Source organism: Chrysochloris asiatica, unplaced genomic scaffold (assembly GCF_000296735.1).
Source record: "Chrysochloris asiatica unplaced genomic scaffold, ChrAsi1.0 scaffold00168, whole genome shotgun sequence".
NCBI lineage: Eukaryota > Metazoa > Chordata > Mammalia > Afrosoricida > Chrysochloridae > Chrysochloris > Chrysochloris asiatica.
In genome coordinates, this window is record NW_006408686.1 from 1,975,748 (window position 1) to 1,987,991 (window position 12,244).

General features: G+C 43.8%; 1 protein-coding gene across 1 annotated transcript in view; it reads right to left on the reverse strand.

Moving 5' to 3' along the window:
• Window positions 1-1,958: 1,958 nt before the first annotated feature.
• The window catches only part of ZNF235 (zinc finger protein 235), a 13,081-nt gene continuing 2,795 nt past the window's right edge, over window positions 1,959-12,244 (reverse strand). The window contains exons 2-5 of the mRNA XM_006871491.1: window positions 11,162-11,288; window positions 10,076-10,171; window positions 2,622-3,919; window positions 1,959-2,453 (exon numbers count right to left, since the gene is read on the reverse strand). Of these exons, the coding sequence (XP_006871553.1) occupies window positions 1,959-2,453; window positions 2,622-3,919; window positions 10,076-10,171; window positions 11,162-11,288 (2,016 nt within the window). The remainder of the gene's footprint in view (window positions 2,454-2,621; window positions 3,920-10,075; window positions 10,172-11,161; window positions 11,289-12,244) is intronic.

A 12,244-nucleotide genomic window follows, 5' to 3' on the forward strand; every position in this document is an offset into this window, starting at 1 on the left:
CGTAGGGTCACTATGAGTCAGAACCGACCCCACAGCACCTAACAACAGCAGTATAACTTAATAGGGTGACTGCAGACCGAAATGGAAACTCCAGTTCTCATTAAGATTTCTGTTTCTACCTTTCTAAAGAAAGCCATTCAGCCTTTTTTTCCCTTGTTGAAGTGTTACTGTTCAAATACCAAAGAATCCAAATTTGTAACCCAAATGAAGAATTGTTTAGTGTTAAACTGGTTACATTAAGTGCTCCTTTAATCAGCAGGTGAATTAGTATAAGCCAGTCATTTTATGACTACCTTACTATATACGATTCCACGGCACATAACAACAACAACTATCTATGATCAGCAGTGGACTGCAAACCACGACAGATCCCTGGTTCAAGCCCTCCGGCCACTCTGTGGGATAAAGATGAGGCTTTCTGCTCCCCAAAAGATATACAGCCTTGGAAACCCTATACAGGGTGGCTCTGAGTTGGAACTGACATGACAGCACTTAAGACCACATGACCTCTGTATGTAACCACATCTTTTAGCGATGCTTTTTAGATGGTACTAGGATAGCTCTCCCTTTGTCTTCTCAAGAGTCTGCCTCACTTTTGCTAGACTGTCTTGCATAAGGCTTCTAATGCAAGGATTACCATGTCAGAGGTTATTCTGATGTGTCACAGAATGTTCATCACCAAATGCTGTGGAAATGACCTTACAGTTGATTATGTTTTAACAAAATTCAAGATTTCTCCTTTTTTTGATTGGGAGAGAGGTGGCAGTAGGGATGAAGCATGTGACAAAATTGTTACGTGCCATCGAGTCAGTTCTGACTCATAGAGACCCTATATAGGGTTTTTGAGGAGTGGCTGGTGGGTTTGAACCACTGACCTTGTGTTCCAGTTTTTATCCTACGGTGCCACGCCAGGACTGTCCTTGTAATCTTCCCAAGTCTCTGGCTTAGGAAGTCTGGGTGGACAAGAGAGAGAGCACAGAAGGCAACTTCACCTAAGCCAGAGGAGAAAATAATTACAAGAAAATAATTTTTATCAATTCAAGTTTACTAAGAAACTTTCAGTCATTAAATAACTACTTCAAAGAGTTGTAAGAAAACCCTTCCTCAGTTAAGAGTCCAAAAATTCAATTGTGTAAGTTTCAATATACTACTAGTAAGTAGTTAAAAAAAAAAAAAAGGTCTATAATATACAAACTATTGATATTAAAAATTATAGTGTACACAGCTGACAACAAAGAACTGAAACGGAATGAAGTCACCTGCAAGTCTTCCATCCAAATCTGTATTATCGTGGGTAGCTGTATTACAGGACTTTTGTATTAATGTTTACTTCTTGGAATTAATGCTAACGATACTTGCAGGATACCTTTTGAGTATAGCTTAATATGAATTTAGGGCAGGGAACGGACTAACAATTTTAGTGTTTGTCTTAATTGTAAGGTCTTTCCTCCATGTGATTCGATCATTTGTTGGGTACCCAGGCACTATATGTTCTACGTAGTGGAGACAGTCGATTTTGTTATTCTTAAGCGCCGCTGAGTTGGTCCCAACTCACAGCGACGACCCTGTATACGGTTTCCGAGGAGCGGCTGGTGAGTTTGAACCGCCAATCTTGCCATTCAAACCGACCTTGCAGTCCAGCTCATTAACCCACAGGGTCACACCAGGTAGTGGAGATCGAGTGGTGAAAACTGTTCTCCCTAAATGGGGGCTGCAAGCACTGACCACATGTATAGAAAAAATAAGTTCTCTCTTCCTTGTGGAATTGGATGTTTACGAAGGATTCATCTTCCAACTGAGTCATAAAAATACAATTCAGAGCTTCTCTCTTAGGAAGATGCTTTGTTGAAGCTTCTAAGTTCTCAAGGAATTACTTTCCCCCATCATCAGCATGGACTCTCCAGTGGAGATGAAGATGTGATCTCTGACGGAAGGCGGTCATCACCCCTCACACGTTTCTATAGAGTTCCTCCAGTGTGGACTCGCTGGTGGTATACAAGGTGTGATCTCTGACTGAAACCCTTACAACAGACGTCACATATGTATGGCTTCTCTCCAGTGTGGACCCTCCGATGTGTGTGGAAGTGTGAGGCCTGACTGAAGCCCTTCCCACACTGCTGACATGTATATGGTTTCTCTCCTGTGTGCACTCTCTGATGAGCACTGAGACCCGCACTCCAACTGAACTCTTTCCCACACGCCTCGCACTTAAATGGCTTCTCTCCAGTGTGGATTATCTGATGGACCTGAAGATTGGATCTCTGGCTGAAGGCCTTACCACAGGTATCACATTTATACGGTTTCTCTCCGGTATGGACTCGCTGATGGGCTTGAAGATGTGAGGCTTGGCTGAATCGTTTCTGACATGCATCACACTTGAATGGTTTCTCCCCAGTGTGGACGCTCTGATGAGCTTGGAGGTTTGAGGCCTGGCTGAAACCCTTCCCACATTCCTCACACTTATAGGGTTTCTCTCCTGTGTGGACTCTTTGATGATTGTGAAGGTTTAAGCTCCAATTGAAGCGCTTCCCACACACCTCACATTTGTATGGCTTTTCGCCAGTGTGGACTCGCTGATGGGCTTGAAAATAGGAACTCTGACTGAAGCCTTTCCCACACACATTGCATCGAAATGGCTTCTCTCCGGTGTGGACTCGCTGATGGCTCTGGAAACTTGAGGCCGAACTGAAACCCTTGCCACACTCTTCACATTTATAGGGCTTCTCTCCCGTGTGGACCCGCTGGTGACTATGAAGATTAAAGCTGAGACTAAAGCACTTACCGCATTCATCACACTTGTATGGTTTCTCTTCAGTGTGGACTCTCTGATGGGTGTGTAGATTGGAGCTACAGCTGAAGCGTTTCCCACAATCCCCACATTTATATGGTTTCTCTCCAGTGTGAATTCGTTGATGGGCTTGGAGATGGGATCTCTGAGTGAAGCCTTTCTCACACACCACACATTTGTAAGGCTTCTCTCCAGTGTGGACTCTGCAGTGAATGTTAAGGTCTGTGCTCCGGCTGAAGCCTTTCCCACAACTCTCACATGTGTAAGGTTTCTCTCCTGTATGAATGGGAAGATGGGCGTAAAGGTGGGAGCTCTGATTGAAGCTCTTCCCACACTCGTGGCACGTATAAGGCTTCTCTCCAGTGTGCACTCTCTGATGAGTTTGCAGGTTTGAGCTCTGACTGAAACCCTTACCACACTCATGACACCAATAGCGTTTTTTCCCTTTGTTCTTAACACTTTGTTGATTTGGAATTCCTGAGCCATATCTACGCTTTCCAAGTGTACTACATGAAGGGGATTTCTTTCCCAAGTGTTCCTGCTGATGAAGTTCAAGGCTGGAGCGGTCACTGAAGGCATCTTCATGTTCATTACACTGGTAAGTCTTCTGTCCTGTGAGAACTGTACTGCGCGGGGTAAGAGATGATAGCTTTAAGACGTCTTTGCCATAATTATTGTCTCCATAAGCCTTAGTTCTTTGGAACACTCTAGGGTCACGATGGTGGGAAATGCGATTGAAAATGTCAACGCATGGAGCAAACACACATAATTTGGTTTTCATCTGAGGGTGCTTACAACTTCCTTGGTAATTCCGGGTCTCACTCAGATATATTTTACTCCAAGAATTCTGAATTCTCTCAGCCGGAGAGTCTTCATCTTTGACACTTGTATCAGCCCCTGAAAGACTCACTATGTAGCAGACACCTTCAGCAGCTCCCAGCCTCCCTTGGGAGGGAGACTCAAGCTGCCTGGGGGGCTGGGCATTCGTCCCTTGAGTATCCATCATGGAGACTTGACTTCGAGTGAATTTGCTCATCTGTCCCCTGATTCGCCAGCATGAAAGCTCTCCCAATGAGAGGCACCTTAATCCTGCTTCTCGAAGAGTCTCCATCTCATTTTGATTCCTGCCTCCTAAAAAGGTAAAGAGAATAAAAAATTGAGGACATGTGCAAGCTCTGTTTAGGTATTTCAAAACTTTACAGACATGCCCCCATATGAGTCTTTAACTCCTGAAGGGAATCTCAGCGTATCTATAGACCATTATGGTGGGCGCTCTTTGGTTTCTCTCCATCTATAGGCATAAAACGGAAGTTTCTGGGTTCCGAGCTTTAAGCACATGTTCTTTCAATGGCGTACAGAATAGTCAGGAAACACTGTGGGAACGGTGACGCCTTAATGCTTTTCATCATGTTACCTGGTTATCAGCAGGAAGGAAAAATATTGAGTCATAGGCTTAGATGGTTTTACCTCGTAGGCGAGCATATTTTTCATTCCAGTCCATTTTTTCATGAACTTCTTGAAGCCCCCTCGTGTATCAACCACAACCACCACCTAGTGTACGTACTTACTGTTTGGAATAAAATATGTAGACCTGTTCTTAGCAAACAACATTAATAGCCATACAGCAGATTCATCTTAAATTATGACTTTGAACTGTTACTCATACCTATAAAAGTTTTTAAAAAAAGTTTGTTGTTGTTGTTAAGTGCCAGCACTTCTGTTCTGATTCCCCATTATAGGGTTTCCAAGGAATGGCTGGTGGGTTTGAACCGCCACCTAACAGCTGAAACAGACTTTGTGGTCCAGCACTTATCCTTCCATGCTACACCATAAAAAGTTTACGGGAAATCAAATTAATGAAGTACTGCAGTGTACCTGAACCATATAATTAATTACTCTTAATAACTGGTTTTATGGAACCATGCTTTGCTTGTATTGAAGAACATTAAAAGTGATACAACTTTGAAACTCATTACGGTGTTTACTTTAGGGATGGAGGAGAAGAATGTTGCACTTGGCTCTTTTATAAGACTTGGTTTTGTTGTTGTTATGTGCCGTGGAGTCGGTTCAGACTCATAGTGACCCTGTACCGGGTTTCCAAGGCTGTAAATCTTTACGGGAGCAGAAATCCTCATCTTTCTCTTATAGAACAGCTGGTAGTTTCAAACTGCTGACCCTGGGGTTAGCAGCCCAATTCGTAACCATTACGCTACCAGAGCTCCTCCTGTAAGGATTGCTAGGCAATAGTTTTTCAGGGTGCAGTACTAGGAGAGCTTATTTTGAACTGGGGTTCATATATATAAGCTGGGCACGTGTTTGATATTTTAATATTACGGTAAATGACACCGCTGCTCATGTGCCTCTTTTGAAATGGCTTCTGGGAAATGCATACATTTTTGGCCTGTTATCATAGGATGTAAGTTTATGTCCTATGTTTTCAGTAATAATCTTACCACTTTCACTGTACGTATTTTTATTCCTCCTACCTTTATTACCATTTCTTAAATTGCCACCTTCATTCCCTGCCCTTCTCCATTTCTTTAGTCTCTGTCCTAGTTTGCTTTTTGTATCATACCCTCTGCTGGGATGTGGATTCTGACCCACAGCCACGCTACAGGACATAGAAATGACCCACTGACTTTCCAAGGTTGTCATCTCCACAGCAGCAGACTGCCTCATCTTTCTCCAGTGGAGCAACTGGTAGGTTCAAACTGTTCATCTTTTGGTTAGCATCCAAATTCCTAACCACTGGGTCACCAGGATTCCTTCTTTGTACTGTAAAGATGGTGAGACTTTGACTCTCCTCCTTCAGACATGTTGTCAGGGGGGCCCAATCCCTGGAGAAGGACATCGTGCTTGGTAAAGTGGATGGTCAGTGAAGAAAAGGTAGCGACAATGGGCTCAAAAGCAATTAATAACTGTGAGGAGGGCGCGGGACTGGCCAGTGTTTCGTTCTGTGCTAAGTGTATCGATGATTCCAGACTTTCGCTCACGTACAAATTTTGTTTTCAGTGCTATTTTAGGGAATAAGGGGAGGTTTCAAAAAGTTCATAGAAAAATGGAAATGAAAAGATAATGGCATCATGACTAATTGCAACTGTCACAACTGTAAAGGCAGAAGTTTTGTAACAAACACTGGTGAGTAGTTAATCCTACAGACCTGAAACAGACGACCCTAGGACCATCAGGGGAGAAGAGCACAGGCGGAATGTGGGACCTTATCCAGAGAAGCAGTGACACCAGAGATGGAGGCAGAGATGGGGACATGGAGAGAGGGAGCAGCTGAGGACTCTAGACTCATGGAAAGAGAGGGACTGAGTGCTGGCAGCCAGGAGACAGGCTTGCAGAATGTGCCCTTTGGTGCTTTAAATTATTATATATACCTGAGTGTTTTAAAAAAAAAAAGAGTTAAAATGAATAGAGAGAAATACTGTTAACTGATGGTACAGGGAGGGGATTATAATCATTGTAATGAAATAAAGTATAGGATTCATTGAATGTAAAACTGATGATCTGCCCTGTAAACTTGCACTCAACTCACAATAAAAACTTAAAAAGATAGTGGGATTTTTCCATGCACTTTTTGAAGTCTCCCTTACACAGTCTATTTAAATATGATGAATTGTTGTTGTTGTTGTTGTTGTCAAGTGCTGTCGAGTCGGTTCCGAACCATAGCGACCCTATATGGGGTTTCCGAGCAGCAGCTGGTGAGCTTGAACTGCCAAGCTTGCAGTTCAAACAGATTTGCAGTCTGTCGCATTAACCCACAGCGCCACACCAGGACTCCAAAATATTTGTTGTTGTTAAGTGCCGTCAAGTCTATTCTGACCCATAGCAACCCTGTATAGGGTTTCCAAGGAGCAGATGATGACTAGGTGAGATTAATTTGGTTATGTTAACTAGGGGGAGCTCAGTGGCTCGATAAGAAAAGCACTGGACTGCAAATCACAAGGTTGGCGGTTCAATCCCACCAGCTGCTCCATGGAAGAAACATGAGACTTTCTGTTCCCACAGAGATCTACAGCCTCAGACACTCTACACCGGCCACTAAGAATTGGAATAGACTTGAGGGCACTTAACAACAACGTAAAAGCTACAGTTTAATTTAAAAACAATAGCATTATGTTTTCCAACGAAATTTAATTACATTTTCATTGTTTTGTTAAATCTAACTCAGTGTGCTTATTTGAAAACATCATATCCAACACAATAGAAAACACTTTTTACAAGTACACATGGAACCTTCACCAAGAAAGACCAGATTTTGGGCCATAAAACAAGTAAGTCTCAATAAATGTTAAAGGATTAAAGTCACACAAGGTATATTCTTTGAGCACAGTTGAATTCCATCACAAATCAAAGCTCTAGAAAATCCTCAGTCAGGTAAATAACATACTTTCTAAGTAAACCGATCCTGGAATGGCATTGTAAGATAAGCACTGGACTGCTAACCCCAAGGTCTGTGGTTCAAACCCACCAGCTGCTCCTTGGAACTGACTCGACAGCACTAAACAGTAAGTAAACTGGGGCGTCCTGGTGGTGTGCTGGAGAAGCATTGGACTGCTAACTGAAAGGTCAGCGGTTCAAACCCACCAGCTGTTCCTTGGAAATTCTATACTGGGTTGCTAAAACGTGGAACTACCAACTGCATGGCATTTAACAACAAGTAAACTGTGGATTAAAGGACAAATAAAAGCATTTTTAATAGAATGGAAATGAAAACCAACCTATCAGCACTTGAGATACCACTAATGTAGTACTAAAGGATAAATTTTATAGAGTAGGGTCTCAAAAGAAACTAGAAAAATGGGTGCAAACTGAATTCCTCAAAATGAGCAAAAGAAATGAATATCTGAGCAGAAATCAATGAAATAGCAACAAAAAAATCCGACAGAAATTAACTGAAGCTAAAGATGGTTCTTTAAAGAGAACAGTAAGACTGGAAATCCTCTGGTTAGCAGGATGAGAAAAGATAAACAGCCAAGAACACGAGTGATGACATCACTCCAGATGCTGCAGATACTAGACAGTTAATGAAATATGAACTTCCACTATTAGGCTTAACAATTCATATGAAAGAAACAAATTCCTTGAAAGAGTCAGACTATCAATGTTTATCCAAGAGGACAGATCATCTGAATAGCCCTGTATCTATCAGAGAAAGAATATCTAAAGTAAAAAATCTTCCTACAAAGAAAATTCCAAGCCTAGAAGTCTTTGATTATGAATTCTACCAAGCATATAAGAAAGAGAGAATACCAATGCTAGACCAAGGCTTTCATAAAAGTCAAGAAGACTGAACATTTCCCAACTCATTTGATGAAGACAGCAGATGTATCCTGACATCGAAAAGAAAGATATTACTTCAACTAGGAGGGCTATTAAAAAAAGAACCACGGACAATAAGGAATGTTGGCAAGGATGTGAGAAGGTGGACCCCTTATCCATTGCTGGTAGAAATGCAAACTGTGCAGCCATTGTGGGATACAGTGTGGCAGGTCCTCAAAAACCTACCATTAGAACTACGACCATAAACCCAAATCCTACCAGCAACTGGGTGGGCTCCTACTCACAGCGACCCTGTGGGACAGCGGCATTGCCCAGTAGGGTTTCTAAGGCGGTAAACCTTTTGGTTAGCAGGCAAGCACTGTGCCACCAGAGCACCTAGAATAACCATGTTGATGTTGCTGAGTGTTGTCGAGTCAGTTCCGACCCACAGTTTCTGAGGAGCGGCTGGTGAATTTGAACTGTCAACCTTGAGATTCAAACCAACTTTATGGTCGAGTGCTTATCCTTACAGCGCCACACCAGGACTCTGGAACTACCACATGACCCAGCAATTCCACTCGTAGGTATGTATCCCAGAGACCTGCGAGCAGAGACTCCGCAGATACTTGTACGCCAATGTTCAATGCAATACACTCACAATAGGCAAAAGATGGAAATGACCTCAATGCCTATCAACAGATGAATGGATAAGCTACATGTAGGACAGACATACAACCAAACCCGCATCAATCAGGCGATTCCAGCTTACAGCAATCTGAGAGGACAGAGCAGCGCAGCTCCTTTGGGTTGTCGAGACTCTACAGCTTTACAGGAGCAGACAGCCTCATCTTTCTCCCAAGGAGCAGCTGGTGGGTTAGAACCCCGCCAACCTTGTGGTTAGCAGCCCACCAACTTAACCCAATGTGCCACTGGGGCTCCTTAATACAACAAATTCAAAAAGAAAAATGAGTTCCCAAAACATAATGTGGATGAACCTGGAGTTCATCTTTGTAGAGAGATTTTTTGCTTTAGATTTTCTTTCTCTGATAGATACAGGGCTATTCAGATTATCTGTCCTACAAGCCAGTCACAAACAGGCAAATTTAAATTTACATTCCCAATTTATGAAATGACATGCAACAGGTAAATAGACAAAAACTAATGTTCATTTGTGGTTACCAGGAACAGTGGGGGTGGAGTGGGAAGAGAGGAAGTATTCCTTTTTTTAATATATAGAAATGGGTAAGGAGGTACCAAATGTGGGTGAAGTTTACACAGCAAGACTGATGGACTTCGTTTTCGGCCTATAACTGACTGGAATTCCTAAAATGGGGCTAGAACTTGCCCAGTGAAGGAGGCTTCCTGCAGAGCCTTTGCATTGCACAAGACCCTAGGTGGAATCCTGATCCCCATTCCGAATCTTCTGAGGTGGGAAATTTCCACTTGAAAGGACAAGCAGACCAGCCTGGAGCAGCTAGAAGAACAGAAGCTACTTGAAAGAAAGACCAGCAGGGAAAATCAAAAACAATTAACAGCAGTCCAATTGACTACGACAAGAACAAGCAAGTTGTTCCCCTGGGAACCATCAAGGCACAAGGTCAGGTCCCCTCAAGGCAAACCCCCTTCCAAGACAGAAACTCAAGTGGAATAAACGAGCAGGCATGTGGTCTTGCTGCTGACCACGTTGGTCACCAATAAGAAGGAAGTGGGGGAAAAAACAGCTATAAGGTTGTAAGCTAAGTCCAACCACATTCAGGAGACTCCTGTTAACCTGGATTGAGACCTGGTTAGCCAGCAGCATGACTAGGCAGCAAACAATCAGTGAGGTTGAGTGAGCCAACGCTATAGGGCCCGGCAGGATTTTACACCAGTGAAATGGGAAACCAGTGGAGGGTTTGAAGCAGAGAAGTGACACCATGTGGCGCGAGGTCTCACACGTTACCGTGTGGAAGAGACTCTCCAGAATAAACACAGAACAGCAGGCCGTTCCCTCCAAGGACTCCCAGCCACAGTTCTCACCTGAACACCGGCCTCTTCCGGTCTGAAGCCCCTTCATCCAAAGCATCTCCTCTCTCTCCAGTTGTGAGATCACATCTGGCTTGAAGGGCTGATGTCCTGGGAACAGACAAGGAGATGTGGTTAAATAAAAACATCAATGGCAATGAGGACTGAAAAATTTTTGGTTCCAATCTTATGATATAAGGCTCCTCTCCGCAAAATGATTTTCTAAACATTTTCTACTGTGACTGGTTGTAGGGAATGTATTTAACGTCATGAGCCAGTACGCACATACCCAGTACACACACAAAATATATATGTAAATGACTGAAACGAAAGACTTAAAAGACCTGAGGCAAGCTAAGTTTTTTTTTTTTTCTTTCATCACGATTGCTATACTGCATGCTGTCCTAGCTAAGGAGCTTGGATATTACTTCTCTATTCTACCTTACTATAAAAGGGTTGATGAAACTTGTTTAAAAAACGCCACAGCTCAGCAGTTTGAGGGACATATGGAATAAGGACCTAAGACCAGCCACACCCAATTGTTCATTTACAGTTCATTCAAAAAGACAAATGCTGACCTGGGAAAAAAGACCACACGTCTTATCTTTCTGCTCCAAAGGGATCAGAAAACGTGAAATGATGTGAGGGTTCCAGGGATGCTGCTGGTCTCCTACAACGCACAGGTAAGCCCCCGGAAATAGAACTTGTTGTTACATGCATCCCAGTCAGCTCTGGTGCATTGCGACCCTGTATAGGGCTCCAAAGAAGTGGCTGATGGATTTGAACAACTGACCTTATGGTTCAAACCAACCTTGCGGTCCAGTGTTTACCCTACAACACCACACCAGGACTCCAATACAGAGCTGTTGTAGTTAAGTACGGTCAAGTCGGTTCTGACCCATAGCAACCCTGTATAGGGTTTCCGAGGAGCCGCTGGTGAGCCTGAACCACCAATCTTCAAGTTCAAATGACTTTGCAGTCCAATGCATGAACCCACAGAGCCACACCAGGGCTCCATAATACAGAGTTACCTGGCCCAAAATGTCAACAGTCCCCTGGCTAAGGAACCCGATGCCAGGGACCTAAGGCGCCCGTCCTCACCCAAAGAAACCAGGTTCTGGAAGGTCTCCAGCATCACGTCTCGGTACAGTGTCCTCTGGGCGGAGTCCAGCAGTCCCAGCTCCTCCTCACTGAAGACCACAGCCACGTCCTTGAATGTCACCGCTTCCTGTAACATGAAACACACACAGCCTCCTTCTTACAACAGCTGTCCCCTCGAAGGAGGACAGTACTGAAAATGTGTGTGTAGGTGGGGGGAGAAGAGGAGGAAGTAAGCATGAGCTAACTTTTAGGAGAATTCTTCCCCCTCCTCTTCAACCAGTAAAAGCAGCTACCAAGGGACTGATTCCAATTTAGGGCTCCTCATGTAGAAACTCTCAAAGTAGGACTGCGCTCCACAGGGTTTTGAGTGGCCGAGTTTTCTGAAGTCGCTCGTCAGGCCTTTCTTCTCATACTTCGGACTTAGTATCAGGAGGGACCAGTCACTGGAGAAGGACATCATACTTGGTAAAGCCGAGGGTCCACGAAAAAGAGGAAGACCCTCCCGGCCCCCAACGAGCTAGATTAGCTCAGCAGCAACGGCAGTGATTGTGAGGCCGGCCTAGGACTGGGCAGTGTTCCGTTCTGTTGTGCATACGGTTACTAAGAGCTGTTGTTAAGTGCCGTCGATTCCAACCCATAGCGACCCTGTATAGGGTTTCCAAGGAGCAGCTGGTGAGCCTGAACCACCAACCTTGTATTTCAAACGACTTTGCAGTCTGACGCATTAGCTCACAGCGCCTCACCAGTAGTAAGAGTAGGCTGAAACAATAGAGCTCCTTGAGAAAACTCAGAATCTCTAAAACCAGCAAAACTTCCCTGGCCTTGAAGCAGATAGGGCAGAAACAAGCCTCACAGAGGGTGTTTACTGTGTGATTACGAACCCCAGACATTCTTTAGCGTAGTCAAAGTAACCACGTGCCTCCAAGGACTCTTGCACCATGATAACTGAATTATGGTCTTGTTATTCGAACTCAGGCGGTCTCACTGACCCTGTGGCTGTTATCTAGTTTTCCTGTGAGCAAACTAATCTGCTGTTTTTGCTTCTGTACAAGGTCAGCAGTTCGAAACTATCAGCGGTTCCAC